This window comes from Arachis ipaensis, chromosome B09, assembly GCF_000816755.2.
Source record: "Arachis ipaensis cultivar K30076 chromosome B09, Araip1.1, whole genome shotgun sequence".
Lineage (NCBI taxonomy): Eukaryota > Viridiplantae > Streptophyta > Magnoliopsida > Fabales > Fabaceae > Arachis > Arachis ipaensis.
The window spans coordinates 146,270,985-146,287,591 of NC_029793.2; the positions used below are offsets into that span (position 1 = coordinate 146,270,985).

The window sequence follows — 16,607 nt, forward strand, 5'->3', positions numbered from 1 at the left end:
GGTTGAAGTTTTAGCTTTCCTTGAGTAGATAGAATTAATCCAAGAAACTTTATTTCTTTGTTTTGCTATTCTTGCTTTCTTTTTGCTAAGAACTAATCCTTTTTCTTTACATCTTTCTAAAATTATTAATAATTTTTGATGATGATCTTCTCTATCCTGTTTTGTAAAAATTAGTATATCATCAATGTACACTAAAACAAATTCATTTAACTCTTTTAGATTTTCTTCCATAAATCTTTGATAAATACCTGGAGCTTGTTTTAATCTGAATGGCAATACATTCCATTCATAGAGCAACACACTTGTTGATTCTTTTGTTGGACAAGTAAAAGCAGTTAATTTCTTTGTTTCTTCGTCTAAACGAAGTTGCCAATATCCTGATTTTGCATCAAGAGATGAAAACCAAGTTGCTCCTTTGATTTTTTCTAAAATAGAATCTTTTCTTGGAAGTTTATGAGCATCACCAATAGTTGCTTCATTCATCTTCTTATAGTTAATAACCATTCTTCGTTTTCCCCTTTTAATTTCATTATTGTTTTCGACATAAAAGGCTGGAGTCGTATGAGGACTTTTACTTAATCTTATAATTCCTTTTTCCAAAAGATCTCATTAGTTAAAATCATTAATTTTTGATCTATTAATTTTGATAACTTAATTATTTCTTCTCTTAAATCTTCTAATTTACTTTTTTCCATTAGGTGACGCTTTTCTTTGTGAAGAGCTACGGTTTTAAGTGAAAAGTGTGGCTTTAGAAAGTGTGGTTTAAGTAAGCAAATCTTTAAATCTGTACAGATTTAGATTTGTACCATATAATTTTCTAATTTTAAAAAGATCAGCTCCTTTTGCAGAGCACAAAATTATTGTCACTACAATACATTATTTTGGTACATAAATAATCCTCCATATTTGAGTAACCAAAACTGAATTTGACAACCAACCTTCATATGCATTATTACAATTAACATAAAGTACATTATGTGATCACTGTAGGCTTCTCCCTCCCTGTGAAGTCTTTGAGCTTTGACAGAGATAGTGCTAAATCTGCATATCAATAGAAAAATCAATGGTGTAAAAAATGATAAACAAAACAGTTAATACCAAATCTGCACATCAGAGTTACTGGCTTGGAAATGAATATAACCTATTAATGGTTTTAAGGCAACTTGAGCATCAAGGTCATGTTTGGAGGCATCAGGTTCAAACTGTTCAATGTAAACTCTAACAGTTGCACCTGCAGAACCAGTTCCCTGAAAAAATATAGCAAACATTTGCATTTAATTGTACATAAATTCCAGTATGGATTTCAGATTCTTGAGGGAGAAATGGTGGGGAAATAAAACAGATGTCACTTACTGATAAACGATATATAATCCTCGAGCCATCAGTAAAAACAAACCGAACGCCTTGTTTTGATACCACGCTTCCGTCTACCTACACATTTAAATAGTTGGATCCAAATCAAGCAATAATCATAATTTCTTGACCTTAAACTAAAAGATGTAAACCAATGTGAAAACTCACAGGATCAGTGTATGTGAAGTCATCTGCAAATTGGAGGACATAGCTTCCTGCAAGAGAATTTCACAGTTATGATATACACAAGAAAGGATAATCAAGATTAAGAGAAATTGTTAGTAGCAGCTTGCTTACCATACTTATCACCAGTCTTGCTCTTTGATGCAGTCTCTCGTAGGTATGCTACCATTTTATTGGCACCTTCAGATTCACATTCCTACATGAAGGAGATGGATTTGTAAAATAAACCATTACACTTAACCATGCTCATTTTACTAAGAAAATCAAAAGATAAAACTGAAATGCCAAGATCATGTTACAAATGAAACTTCAATTGCAGCCATGATGACACCTACCTCATAGTCATATCTAGAAAAGAAATTTCTTCCATAAGTTGCCCAGTGTTCCTTCACAACATCAGCCACAGAGATCAGTTTCTCCCCTGCCTTCTTGTCTTTGTTGCGGTGCGCAATAATAGAAAGCCAAGCTAAAACAGCCCTGTAAACACAAGATACACAACAATTTTTCTTTTCTTGGAGAACACATAGACTTAACCATTCTAAATGGTCAACATTGTTTTTCAGAATTCTAATAATTTCAAGATATACCAAAGTAGTAGCCCGGAAACATTAAACTAAATCAAATTATATAAACTTAAAAAAACATGTGGAATACTTACCAGATGCCATCCTTCTCACGAATGTGGTCAGAGCCTGTTCCAAAACTCTCTTCCCCGCAAACTGATAACTTCCCAGCATCCATAAGATTCCCAAAAAATTTCCAACCAGTGGGGACCTGAACCCAAGTCCATCTTTGTTATTAAAGAACTATGGTTATAAATATGAGACTCCATTTAAAATAGTTTTAGAAAATATAAACAATTATACAAAATAACATAAATTAAAACATGCCTCAAAAAAGGGAAGGTTCAATTTCTCTGCAACACGATCTAGAGCACCACTTGTTGGCATTGATCTAGCAAGACCCTGAAATTAAAATGAAGGAAAATGGCATTTTTTTTCCCTGTAAAAATTTATACCTAACAGTAAAGAGTGGATACAATTTCTACCTTAACACCATCCTTGAAGTATGGAATTGCTTCTCTTGCATTGGCTGCAATAACTGCTACAGAATCTGAAGGAGTTACGAAGAAACATCTTCCTAAAATCATATTTCTATCACCATCACCTGCAGAAAAAACAATAAAAATGAAATACTTGAACAACATTAAGTAAACAGACAAAACATTGTCGTGCAAGCATACATCAATTGCATCTTCTGCAATATGTTGACAATTGTGGTGGACCCAGATTACACGAGATAGATCCTTTCTCATAAATGTACCATAACAATATTTGCACAACAAATACAACATTGAATTTTAATAGTTTACTGAGGAAATTAGATGGGGAGAAACAAACAAAAGAAACTCATGAAACTCACATACCATCACTAGCAGCTCCAAAATCAGGACCATTTTCAGCATACAAAATGTTGACAAGATCCTTTGCATATCTGTCCAATGAACAATCCATCAAATATATTTTTCTCGGGTGAAAAGACAATTTTATAAAATAAAGAGCTAAACTCACGTTAGATTAGGATCAGGATGACCATGTCCAAAATCTTCCAAAGGGATTCCATTTGCGATTGAATCCTACATTGCATAATTAAAACCTGTTATCAACAACTACAAATAAATTACTTTCAACTCATTAAAAATGATTTTAAAGGGGCAAAACATACCGGACTTGCACCAAGTTTATCAACAAAAATAGGTTTGGCATAAGCGCCAGTAACTGCATGCATTGCATCAAATGTAAACCTGAAACATAAAAAAGATGTAATGAATTTCAAGACTGAGACTTTCATAAATTGTGAGCATAATAACCAGCAACATACATCAGCCATGATATGCTCACTTTGTTCAAAACATGATAAATTTTATATATGGAATCTTAAGAACAACCAAGAAAGATTAGACAACCAAAAGAAGACATGCAAGATCCAGGAAGTCAAGCCATAAGAATTGCAAGGAAGTCAACCTCTTTAGTTACAAATAAGATTGACTAAACAGAAAAAACTAGACACTAAAAACCACAGTGCATTAAAAGAATAAATTTTTTTTGTCAAACAGGAAATCTCAGTATTATTGAGAGCAAGGTATTAGACAGAGAACTTCTTTCATTAATGCCACAGTAAACAAGAATATGTGAAACAACAATTGTAGACAATTAGAGCTGCAAAGCAGAAAAGAAAAAAGGAAAAAAAGGGACAGATAAACAAAGAGACAAAGAGGCCAAGGGGAGAACCAGATACGAAACAAAATGGGACATGCAATCCCATAATGTTAACATTAGCAATTCAGATATGAAGAAAATTGTACCTAAAATCTGGCCTTGATATAAGACTCCTTATTAGCTGAAAATCAAATACACTCTGCACAGATGTAGAATAATGAATAAATAAAATGAAGCTATAGCGCTAAGATCAAGTAACATGAACTGTCCTTTTAGATTCTAATTATACAGACAAATTATTCTCACCTCCAGTAGCTCCAAATAGTCAGACACAGGGTCTATTACTTCAACACTGAAGCTTCCAAACTTTGTAACCCCAGTTTTTGATAAGTCAACATCAGGAATGTCAGCGATCTTTATCTCAGATATCTGCATGAATGCAGAATATCTAAGCCCAATATCATAGAAATTTCATTAAACTTTTAAGGTAAGAAAAGCACAGGTCACTAGGTCATGCTCCTCCATGAGTATCCCAATCAATATCAACTATTTTTCTTCATGCCTAGCTCAAGTTTTATGTTCACCAGAAGGAAAAAAAAAAAGATAGCACATGTTAGTGGCTGATTAGAGTAATCCCGCATAGGAACAGGCTGATGATGCAAAATAGTGTGCAAGATTTTAGATGCATTAATAGCACCATTCAAGAAAAAAAAAATGAAAAAAGAAAAAAATCACCAACAAATTAATTCTGTAGAGTAATGTAAGGAGTTCAAGAAGAAAGATTAAGTGCTAAATTGGTAATGGCAATATTACATGAGAACTTTCATCCTCCAACGAGACAATATATGATCAAGTCAATAATTTCAAAGAATAGAATAAGGATGCAAAAAGCAAGACAGCATGACAAACACTTACAGATAGTGTGTTTCCATAAATCTTGTCAGTGATGGATTCCGGAGCAGGCTGTCCACTACTGTAATTAAACTAGGGTAAATAAAATAGGATTTATCAGAAACACCAACTGGCAAACTTACACACAACATGGAAATTGGCTACAGATATATCAAGACAAATCTTCTTTATGCGACAGAGCTGTATTTATTATGTTTATGGAATACCAAATAACCTATTAGTCAATTCCCATAATTAAAAAATATTAACTCACCTTAATACCCCAATCATATTCCGGCCCTCCAGGATTATGGCTAGCACTCATAATAAATCCACCATTTGCCTGTTAAAGTATAAGGAAATGAGAAAAATGATTAGCAAGTGAGCTGAAAAGGTATATGCTAAAATACTGCAGGATAAAAAGGGAGCTAGTTAGATTGGCTTGCCTTCTGCTTCCTTATCACAGCAGAAACAGCTGGTGTTGACAATATACCTTCCCTGTATTAGAAAGATAAGTTGTCCTCAATTTCTATTAAGAAGAGAGTCAGGTTAATACACACTAGAAGAGTGTGAACAATAAGGTGATGCACTAGTCCATCAAAGATTTTTTATCCTTATGATGATGTCATTTACTGCCATCTTGTGTTACAAAGTTCTTCACATTTGTTGTAGAAAAATTCATTGAAAAAATCAAATGATTAAGATGCTTACTGTCCAACCAAAATTTTTCCGACACCATTCCCGGCAGCAATTTTGATTATAATCTGAAGTGAATGAGAACAGCAGCAGAAATCAGATACAGGGTAAGCAATTTTCTTAACAAAATTAAATTTGATAGCTAAAACAACACATTCAAAAGCTTAACCTGCGCAGCTTCCCGGTTGAAGTATCGACCATCACCTCCCAACACCAATACACCATTCTTGTAATCCTCTGGAGGCAAGGAATTAAACAGTGCCTATAGATGCGATTGCCAAGTGTGGCGAGTTATAAACATGCCTAAGCACAAGATACTAGCTAGCATAAGGAGGTGTAAGAATTTCATTATTACACAATTAACATAAATATATACACAGAAAGCTAAACGCCCGACGGATAACAGTTTGATTCTATTACATTGTCAAGTCTAGATACATTGTCGATCAATAACTTTACCAGTCACCTAAGCAATGATCAGTGAAAACGGAAGAGAGAAATCCAAATAAGAGCTTTTTGATCAAGCATATTTGGAAGAAAAATTCATCGAAGGAGTCAAACGATCACCTCGGTTGATCAAACTTGAAACTCCAACGAAGATAATTATATGATTTATGAATAGAATAATGTGCCACGAGTCACAGATTCTATTGCTACAAACAACAAAGGAACAAATCTCAAATCTCACATTTCAACAAAGACAGAAACAACCAAATACCTTTTTTCGAAGTCCACTGGTACCGGTCTTTTGCCCTTCGATTGGTTTGGTTGGAATTGAATTAATCTTCAGAACACAAGAAGAAAGAGGTTAGAATTCCATAGCTCATCGGAAAACAAAAGAAAAAGTGCGAAGAGAGAATGGAAAGAAAACCTTAATGCCTTCAGGTTCGGCAATGGTTGCGGGAGAAGAAGAGGATGACGATGAAGTGGCTCTTATTAACGTTGGAACAGAGCGGATTCTGAAGGGAAGAAGAGGCTTTCGAGGTTTGAAGGAATCACCATACGAGCTGGAGGGAAAAGAGAGGATGGATTGTTGGGGTTTAAAGGAAGAGAGGATGAAGCTGTTAATCATAGAAGAAGAGAACGCCATTGTTAATTTGTTACAAGACACTCACACTGACACAGCTGAGTGATGTTGAGCTTGATTAAGTGATGATGAACTCATTCTTTGTCTCTATTTGTGTTTATTACAATAAAATCAACTGCTAAAAATTAGCTTCTAATATAAAATATATATATTAAAAATAAATTAAACTATATTTATATATATAAATATATTAATGATTAATTTTAATTTAAAAATAATATTGTTATTTAATTTATATATGTTTTTCTCTTTCTAATTTTGATATGATATGATATTTATTTTATTTTTTAATTTTAATTTTTATTTTTGAGCTGAGAGTGTGAGGTTTGAGGTGGGATACAAATGAATGCCACATGTAAAGTGGGGCCACTTATCTTTTTGGGTTCAACCGTTCAAGTTCAACAAGATCATGTGATTGTCACCAGCTTTTGAAGCTCTCCATGATTTAAGATTAAGCAACGTCTTAGGTTCGTAGATTAAGGAACGGTTAAGATTTACATTTATTACAGATCCCCTCTTGGTTCCTGACAACTGCAAATAGCTAAATACAAGTCGTATAGATCGCTTTCAAGGAACTAGTTACCCGTCCTCTCCGCGCAAGGGATTAATATTAGAATTATAGATTCTGTAGGATCTTTCTAAATTTATTTTTAAATCAATACAATTTTTATGTTATATAATTCTTTTTTTTCAAAAGTGCATATATATATTTGTGTGTGTATATTTGAATTAATCTCTATTGTAAAAAGAAAAAGATTATATTAGATCCATTTTCAGTTTTAATTAAGAAAAAAACATATTACCTAATCCAATCTAGACTTATCAGCATTAGATAATTTAATTTTTTGCAATTATATCTTTATTTTAATTTTAACAAAGAAATATTCTCCACATCCAAACAATTTTGCATCCAAATTCATCTAAGCAATTTTAGGTCACGCACTTTTTTCGCTTTCTTCTTTCCTCACGCTTCTTCTCTTCTCCCCGAGCTTCTTCTTCTTCTCACGCTCGTTTACGTACGGAGTGTCTTTTTCTTCGTCTTCTTCTTGACATTCCTCCTCCTCCTCATTCTCTTCGTTCCTTTTTCTTCACGTGTTTTCTCCTTATCGTCATTCTTTTGTTATTGTTGCTGCAGTATGTTTTTCTTGTCTTTTCCTCCTTTTTTTTCCTTGGTGAAGAAGCAGTAGAAGGTGAGGAGGAAGAATTTTGAATTGCGCAGAACAGAAATAAACCGAACATGTTATTATGGTGAAACAATTGTATAATACAAAATAAATGAAACATTATCCATTATATAAATTCAAATTCGAATAACTTTCTGCATAATGAACCGAACACGTACTCATGGTGAAACAATTGTATAATATTGAATGAACGAAACATAATCGATTATATAAAATCAAATTCAAACATATTTCTGCATAATGAACCGAACACGTACTCATGGTGAGACAATTGTATAGTACTGAATGAACAAAACATAATCTATTATATAAAATCAAATTCAAACAGCTGCAATGGGTGTGCATGGGCCGGGTGAAACCGGGTTTGATGTGACCCAGATCCGGCCCGAAATATATACCGGGCCTATTTGTTAGACCCGAATCCGACCCTAGACCCGATGAAACCTATACACTTTTGGGCCACGATTATACCGGGTAAAAACCGGGTGAAAACCGGGCCGTTAACATTATATTACTACCGGGCCGATTTCGGGTGACCCGAACTATGGCCCGGACCCGACCCGAAATAATGACCGGGTCTACTTTTGAGACCCATACCTGGCCCTAGACCCGATGAAATCACATCAAATTAGTCCCTAAAGTGTTCGGGACCAGGGCGGGTCTTCGGGTCGGGCCGGGCCATGCACACCCCTAAGCTGCATAATGAATCGAACACGAACTCATGGTGAAACAATTGTATAGTATTGAATGAATGAAATATAATCCATTATATAAAATCAAATTCGAAACACCTCTGCTACAATTTAGAGATTATCAATTCAATTCAATTCAGATTTAAAATATCTGCATCCATTCAATCATTTAAAAAAATAATCCATTAGCAAAATGTTAGTAGGGTTGGTGATGACAATAACAAAAGAGGAAAAGAAGAAGTAGAGAAGGAGGAAAGAGGAAGAGGAGGAGAAGAATATGCGTGCGCAAAAAAGGAGGAGAAGGTACACGTAAATTTGAAAAAGAAGAGGACAAATGCATGTATATAAAAGAAGAAGAAAAAGAAGAGTAGGAAAGAAGAAGAAGAAGCTCGGAAGAGAAGAAGAAGATAAAACGCGTATAATAACGCTCTTTTAATGAGAATAATTTTTGTTGGTATTCAACCTACTTGAATAAAACTTAAATAAAAAAAATACTTAAATATATAGCATAACCTTTTAACAAAGTTTAATCTTTCGTACTCATACAACAACCATATTTTAATAGGATACCATTTTTTCCCGACGCAGCATCAAAGAAGATGCAATGGCGATTGTCAATTGTTTGTATGTGTGCACTTTGCACCGTCAATTCATATCAATATCCATCTTAATCATTTTCTTAAATATTAGGATATTTAATTATAATATTTTTCAATATAAAATAATTTTCTAAATACATCTAATCACATAATATTACTCTGCAAAAATAACTACTTTTTAAACGATATAAAACATTTTACACTATGTCCATCAAAATTAAGATATTCTTTTAATTATCATCATCTTATTTGAATCATTGAATGTTCGATAACATTAACATCAGTCAAAACATATAAGATCGAATAAATATAGAAAGCGGGAATAATTGAACCAGAGATTATGTTAATCTCCCTCACTATCCATGAAAATATAAATAAATAAAACATAAATTTGACAGTGTTACTTTAGCATCCCTTCAAATATCTAACAATTTATCTGCCATAGTTTTCATCCTTCCTATGTAATGGTTTCCTCACGCACAGCGATTACAGGCCTAGGGCAAGGACCATCATTTGTGTGGTTAATTTTTTCCTAAATTCATATGATTCCAATCACATTTCCAGCTCCGTTATCAAATTTTCTCTCGTAGGTTTCCTTCCATTGTCCACAAGTATAACTAAAGAATGCAAATATACAAATGGGCGCCTTCAATTCTCAAATCTAACTATATAACTCCCTTGATAGACAACATAGTGATAGAAGATAAAAAAAAAAATATCACCTGAAAATCTGGATCGGATAAGAGGAGCTCTCATCCCTTCTCCGTATATGGCATGCAGCAGTTCGTTACCGAAGAGTAAAAGAATAATCAGCCGAAAGTCACTGAGTACTTCTTATGTTTATGCTCAAGATATTGTGGAATTTGTCTGCTCTGTTGCTTCTTTCTGTAATCCGTTATCGAGAATATTCAGAATATCATTTGGTGGACATCTGTCAGCAGGGTTCTTTGCAGATGTTTGGCAGAAGCATTCGGGCCAAGAATTTGTATAGAAAGACTCCGGAGAAACTCGTTTATGAGGTTCACCAAAATTGGTTGTAAGCATGACTTTCCTAATAGCTTCTTCAAAACCTGCTGTACGCCCATTCTCCCTGTCGATGAAGATAGGAGCAAGAGCTTTTCTGTCAGGTCTGATTGTAGTCCGAAAGCCATAATAAAGGCGATGCCCGAGGAGGTTGTTCGCAAAGTTGCTTGGGCCATCATATGTTGGCATGAAGATGTCAGAAAGAAGACAGACCATGTAATCCACAGCAGAACCTGCCAATCCCCTAGTGTTCTGAACAAGCTCTTCTGAGTTTTCCACTGAAGAATGATTCTCCAGTCGAGGGAACAAACTTCGAAACGGGTTCATAAATCGCTCCCCACCAAATAGTTCACCAGCAGCTAGATATATTCTGGTAGAATTGTCAAAACCCAGTGCACGTAAAATAAGACCAACCTGCAGTAATTATAATCTTCAAAAGAGTTAAGTCCATCCTCCTAAATAAAACACCGGTATTATAATCTTCAAAAGATTCTAAATTTGTAATCAGCATTCAGCAGCATGATTTTAAAGGTTAATCCATTCACCAGACACAATCAGTGTAAAAAACGCTCAGAACAAACTGATTTTACCTCCTCTGGAGTCAATGGGCATTTCCCAATGGCCCTTCTTTCATTATAGACTAGTCTTTTTGGTGCAAAGTTTTCTTCTCGGTACTTCTTCAAAATCTTTTGCTCCTCAGGTGTAAATATATCAAAGCATCTACAATCATATTCATATTTGACATGAGTAGGTTCGCAACAGAAGAATTACATTTTATTTTAAAAGAAGTTCATTTATCTACCAATAAATCAGTCTTCAACCAGCATTTGTCAAACAATCAAGATACTAATGGGAAGGTATCCCTGGACTCTGATGCATACATGAGAACTTAATGAACTCCAATTATGACATCAAAAGTTCCCAACTGCTACATACTTCAAACCATGCAGCTAAATTTGTTTTGAACACATCAACCCCATTGATTAACATATGCTAAAATAAGAGAGCATGCCAGAAGCTTCCCCTGAATCAAAACCATGGTTCTACTGAGTAAATTTCCACGTTATCACTTGATACAGTTTCTCCAATCCTAGGTAGAATCTCAGTTTGACAACATTGCTTTCAAGTTTCAACACAAGCTAAAGACAGACACTCTCCCCTGCCCCAAACCCATCTTGATAGCCCCTTCATCTCTTTCATGTATTTCTTTTTTTTTTTTTTTTTCACACAGACACAATATATATATAGTTGCAATTAACTCAAATCCCATAGAGATGAAGCCAATATCTATAAAGAATCAGAAAACTACAAAAGCCAACACTAAGTTTTTAAGAAATCAGCAAAATAATTGAGGCTAAACTGTCTGTACCATCAAAATTGCCCTATAAGAGATACACCATTTAGAAAACATACTGGGGCAAATATGCTTGATAGTAAATCAAATATAAAAATCCATCATAAATTATAAATTGTCAATCAAGAAATATGCAATGTTCTCCAGGGATCCAACATTAAAGAAAATATTGATACAATACTTTTAGAGTAGCAATTAGAGAACCAATGTAGGTACATTGATATATGGAAACTCTCCTCATTTTAACCTACTGACAAATTTACCTACATGGCTACACGATAATCTGACAAAACATGGTCTACACACTGAAAATCATAGCCTATGCATAGAAAAGCATGCAATTAACTCTTGATTGGGGGAAGGCACAAAGCACCATTTACCCAATGTCCAAGCTCAATTGATATTTGATAAGCATGCACCAGCAGAGATAATTGTTCAGTGTTGTAACACAGATAACTTACCCAGCAAATGACAACATATCCATCTCAAACCGAAGATGTATGGACATATAGGGGCCTTGTGCACGTAGCTTATCAACGATTGATTGACTTAGCTTCATGATATGCGGCTTGAACCTTAAAGCATGATAATTAACTCTGCACCTCAACCTTTGGTACTCAGGATTGTCAATTTCTTCAGCTAAGCGATGTGAAAAGGGTGTAAGATAGATGGCACCATGTTCCTTCATTTTCTTGAGAGCATCAGTCGTATACCAACTTATGGGAGCATCTCTAGGGGGACGCATCTGTATCAAAATATTCAAACATTATCCACGAAATAGACATAATTTCCAACTGTTAATCAATGATCAAATTATCATAGCTACCTGTAATGCTTTTATTTTCTTCTTTTTGCCATTTTTCTGATTTTCTGGAATGCTTTCAACAATCTTTACATCATACCTCAGTGTCTTGATGAAATGCTCAACATCATAGATACCATGGAAACCACTGCATAAAAAAGACAAAAGAACATATTGTACTTTGACATTGCTTCACGACAGTCGATTAAACCAGCTTCTCTACAATCATAAAAGGGGATTCCGCATTTTATGTCTGTTTAGCTTCGTCTCCAAAAGATTCAGTTTGTTTTTAACTAAAACTAAGACTGGACACTATTACAAATATGTCATTACAAATTAGCTAAGGTCAACCACCTATAGATTTAAGGCACTTTTTTCAGAAGTATTTTATCAAGTAGCTAGCATTTGATAATAGCTACAACTATACAATATACAAATTTAAATTTATGGAATTAATACAAGTCAAGTACTACCAAAAAAAAAAAAGTTAAAGATTCCTTGATGTATTAACAACTTGAAATTGATTAAACTTTGTCAATATAACAACAATTACTAAGCCTTGTCAAACTAGGTGTGAAGTGAGCAAAATAGATCAGGTAACATCATAGTGTTCCATCATAAATCATATTCATGTTTATATTCAAACCGTTAACTTCTACCTCTAGCAATGTAAACTAATTAACTAAAAGTTTTACTTAAAATGCACAATAACATATATGTTCACGACAAACAACTTAGCCTCTTTTTGTCCTTCCTTTCCCAAACAAAACACTATCTGAATTCAGAATCTGAAGAATAATACGCTGTAGGTCAGAAGTATGTGAAGAATTAAATTTAAGATACTTACCTGTCGTCGTGCCAAAATGAGTTTGCATCCAACTCTGGTAGAACCAGCGTAGCATTCATGATTCGAGCAGCAAGAACAGCATTAGATATCTACACCACGGAAACACAATCTATCAGCATAAACAGAATAGCAGCACATATAATACAGTTTACAGTCGTAGGGAAAAGGTACAAACTGCACTACGCTGCTGATTTAGCCCACCATTACATCGAACACGCAAATAGCCGTTGCTCTCAGTAGGAGGAGCTGCCAAAAACATCAAATTATCATCAAATTACAGCAACAGAGAGTTCCAGAATCTTGCATGACATAAGAAACAGTCTGTAACTACAAGAACAGATAGATACGGGGCCAATGGGTTCGTGGTGCCGAAGATGGCTTCCAACCACCAGAATCAGCATTGTTCCAAAGTTCTGCTAAACGGATCTGTTGTTCAATCAAAATAAAAAGAAAAAAACATGAAACTACGTATCGAGAACAAAAAATCGCTAGCGAATCTAAACATTCGATAGAAAATTCGTAAGATTAAAAAAAAAGTCTGAGTGAGGATTTGCACCGACCTCAGAGCGATAACTGGATGGAGCATTTGAAGTTCCAGTTGAAGAGTAGAACAAAGATACGGTGCAGATCAAGAGCACCAGAGCTGCAACCGAGAGCTTCACAACCATGGCCTTGAACCCTGACCCTACGCCTTGCCTTGCATGCTGCCTGTGAAAGCCAGCTCTGCAACAAATGAACAACAGCAATACAGTGATTTTGATTCAACTCCGAAATCAAGGTCACAATCGAGCTTGAATCTATGCGTTACTTCATCCCCTACCTCCTCATGGTTGAGATCCAATGGCTCTGTTCTTCTACGGATCCAGAACTTTCACGTTATTATTCGGTAGTGGACGAAGGTGAAGTAGGGAACAGTAGTTGCTAATAATGGAAGAGAAATGGATGCAGTGCCAGAGCTATCATATGTGGCGCCAGCAGTGGCGGTTGTCGGTGGCGAACGGCGGTGGAAGATAAAAGGCGAAGTCACTGTGAGTGGAAAGGCTTCAGGAAAATTAAAATGGAAGCTGGCTTCGTGCAAGCCACTGGGCCCTATTATGGGCCTCAGTTTTGGTTTAGTAAAATGGCCACTGTTAAAAACAAATTGGATCTTATTTAAAAAAAAAATAAAAGCTTAAACTCCTAAGACGTGACTGAGTGTGTACACTGAATATTAGTTGTTGTCCAATCTATCATACATTCATACTAAAAAAAACTCCTAAGACCAAGAACAAAAAGTTTAAACTCCTTAGTCCTTACCATAAAATATAATTAATTACTTTACCAAAAAAGGAAGGTATAATTAATTAGATACTTATATATATATTTTTAAGCTAACAATGCATATGAATTTAATCTTATTATTGATTTTAAGATATAGCAATTAGATATCAAAGTGAGACTATTAAACAAAATAATAAAGATGGTCAGATAAAAAGGACATCAATTTTAATGATATTGATGAGATATAAATGAATAATGAAATTTATTTAAAGAGTTTCAATACTTTTGAATATGAAAATAATAGTATTTCAATAGCTCTAACTACACAAATTTCATATATCACTCTATCTATCAGTGATACTTCATCTTTTAAAGATAAAAAAAAAAAACAAAAAAGCAAATGATAAAAAATTATTAAAATTTAAACAAGTTTCTGTAGCAATGAAAGAAATTATACAAGCTATCATCATTACAAGATTTCACTTTTGGAAGAATTTTAAGTTATTTGAAGCAATTCATAATTGAAGTGTATAAGATTATAAATTTTTTGAAATTATTGAGTGATTTATTGAGCATTTTATTTATATTGATATTTTTTTGGAGGTCCAGAAGAATTATATTTAAGATAGTTACCTAATAAGTTAGGTCGATTTTATGCTTAATAATTTCACAAAGCTTATATGCTTTTTGAAGTTAATAAAAATGGTAGATTAGGTAAAATTAAAGTTAATAAAAATTATATAAATACTATTTTTTTTTATTCATTTTAACTATCGAATTTAATACCCAATTTAATTAAGTGACTTTTTTTATTTAAATTAAAAAAATAATATTTATCGATTTAAATAAACGTATAAGTATTTACTAAATTACATTTGGAGTCATATCTCGGATATAATGGGAGAAACCGAAAAACACACGTATTTCGGATGCAGTAACTTTGATTTGTGATACGGGACGCGCTGGTCATATCCTAAGTGCACTCGAATTATGAACAAAAGAGCATCTCAGATACATTGCATTCGAGATATGCTCATATTCTGACATGGGGCACTGCATCCAAGATACGTGCAAGGAAGCAAAATAGGGGCACTGCATCCGAGATATAGTCAAGATCTTATGTTATAAATATATTGTATGCTTTTTTTATGAAAATATTGTAATGTTATGAATGAAAAATGGTCCCATAACAATCGAAGGTAACTAGTTATATAGAAATTATGTTTCATTACACATTAAACACATTTAATAACATTGAGTACATCAAAGTAACAACATTAGAACAAAAAGACCTAAACCCTAAACTGCATGCGTCGTCATGGATCCGAGTGGGGTGCATTGGGACACCCACGTCTGGTAATGGCTAAGAACATCCGACAGTCGAGCAATGGCCAAAGGCGAACGAAGGTAGCATAAACCTACTGACGCTGCCATTGGGAGTCTCCGGCACAAATTCATCCTCTAACACTGTATCACTCGACGACTCGGACCCGACAACATAGGTGGAATCACCTTCATTGTCGGAATCATCGGCACTATCATGAGGCTGGTCATAGTGGATTGGTGCCGTCTCGAGCGGCACGACTTCAGGACCCGGAGGAGACAGCCCATCCCCAACAACTACATCTCGGACCACAGCATACAACTCCATCATATGTTGGGATATTAGTTGCACATGTAAGTCGAGCATGACCTTCACATGCTGATCCCCATCTATCCAGAATAACCGGTTTGTAAATCTACCGTTCGGAAGCGCATACAGAAATCTATATGCAATTCTCCCAACCTCCTTTGTTCCTACTCCTTCCATATTACGCAGCATGATCGTCTTTAACGCACATCTAGGGTATCAACCCGGTAAGTGCGCAGCATCACAGTGTTGTCAACTCAAATATCACTCCTTCATCACCGTGTCTGACTATCCCATTCGGATAAACCACCACAAAAAAGTATTGATTGTTCTCCATCAGAGCAAAATCGAAAGACAAAGAAAAGAATAGTTTGTGAATTGTGTGAGGAGAGGTATTAGGATGGTCTCTATAAATAGACTTATTGTACAACATATCTTGGGTGCTGAGACTCTAATTATAATCTTGACTATATCTCGGATGCAGTGCCCCTGTTTTGCTTCCTTACACGTATCTCGGATGCAGTGCCCCATGTCAAAAATGAGCATATCTCGGAATTCAGTGTATCCGAGATGCTCTCTTATTATATCTCAGGTGCACCCGAGATATGACCAGCGAGTCCTATTACACATAACGGGATCACTGCATCCGAGATACGTTTGATTTTCGGTTTCTCCCACGGCATCCGAGATATGACTCTAAATATATTTCAATAAATACTTATACATTTATTTAAATCGATAATATTATATTTTTTTAATTTAAATAAAAAAAAATCCTAATTAATTC

The 16,607-nt window shown here is 34.6% G+C and overlaps 2 protein-coding genes and 1 long non-coding RNA gene across 5 annotated transcripts in view; 1 reads left to right on the forward strand and 2 right to left on the reverse strand.

Moving 5' to 3' along the window:
- LOC110266470 overlaps positions 1–908 on the forward strand; it is a 1,593-nt gene extending 685 nt beyond the window's left edge. Inside the window, exon 2 of the long non-coding RNA XR_002353878.1 lies at positions 832–908. This is a non-coding gene — a long non-coding RNA (uncharacterized LOC110266470). The remainder of the gene's footprint in view (positions 1–831) is intronic.
- LOC107617523 (phosphoglucomutase, chloroplastic) lies at positions 784–6,344 on the reverse strand. The gene is given in 21 exon segments (XM_021111253.1): positions 784–1,041; positions 1,142–1,247; positions 1,354–1,431; positions 1,522–1,568; positions 1,651–1,732; positions 1,872–2,013; positions 2,195–2,310; positions 2,427–2,501; positions 2,585–2,703; positions 2,963–3,030; positions 3,108–3,172; positions 3,262–3,340; positions 3,902–3,954; positions 4,062–4,184; positions 4,671–4,739; positions 4,921–4,989; positions 5,093–5,144; positions 5,358–5,410; positions 5,512–5,645; positions 6,054–6,134; positions 6,173–6,344. Coding segments are annotated over 21 exon segments (1,851 nt in total). The 3' UTR covers positions 784–973.
- On the reverse strand, positions 9,202–14,035 carry LOC107617522 (uncharacterized protein At1g04910). Of its 3 annotated transcripts, XR_001614970.2 has the most exons (10): positions 13,751–14,034; positions 13,491–13,653; positions 13,278–13,356; positions 13,106–13,176; positions 12,931–13,019; positions 12,108–12,231; positions 11,743–12,026; positions 10,518–10,647; positions 9,627–10,341; positions 9,202–9,521 (listed from the first exon to the last, which is right to left on the reverse strand). XR_001614970.2 is itself a non-coding variant. In XM_016319294.2 (9 exons), the coding sequence occupies exons 1-9, from the start codon at positions 13,756–13,758 to the stop codon at positions 9,751–9,753; spliced, it is 1,539 nt and encodes a 512-aa protein (XP_016174780.1). In that variant the 5' UTR covers positions 13,759–14,035; the 3' UTR covers positions 9,228–9,750. The 3 variants fall into 3 exon arrangements, 2 of the variants coding, with proteins under 2 accessions (XP_016174780.1, XP_016174781.1); XM_016319294.2 differs by having other exon boundaries at positions 9,228–10,341; positions 13,751–14,035; XM_016319295.2 differs by having other exon boundaries at positions 9,228–10,341; positions 13,262–13,356; positions 13,751–14,035.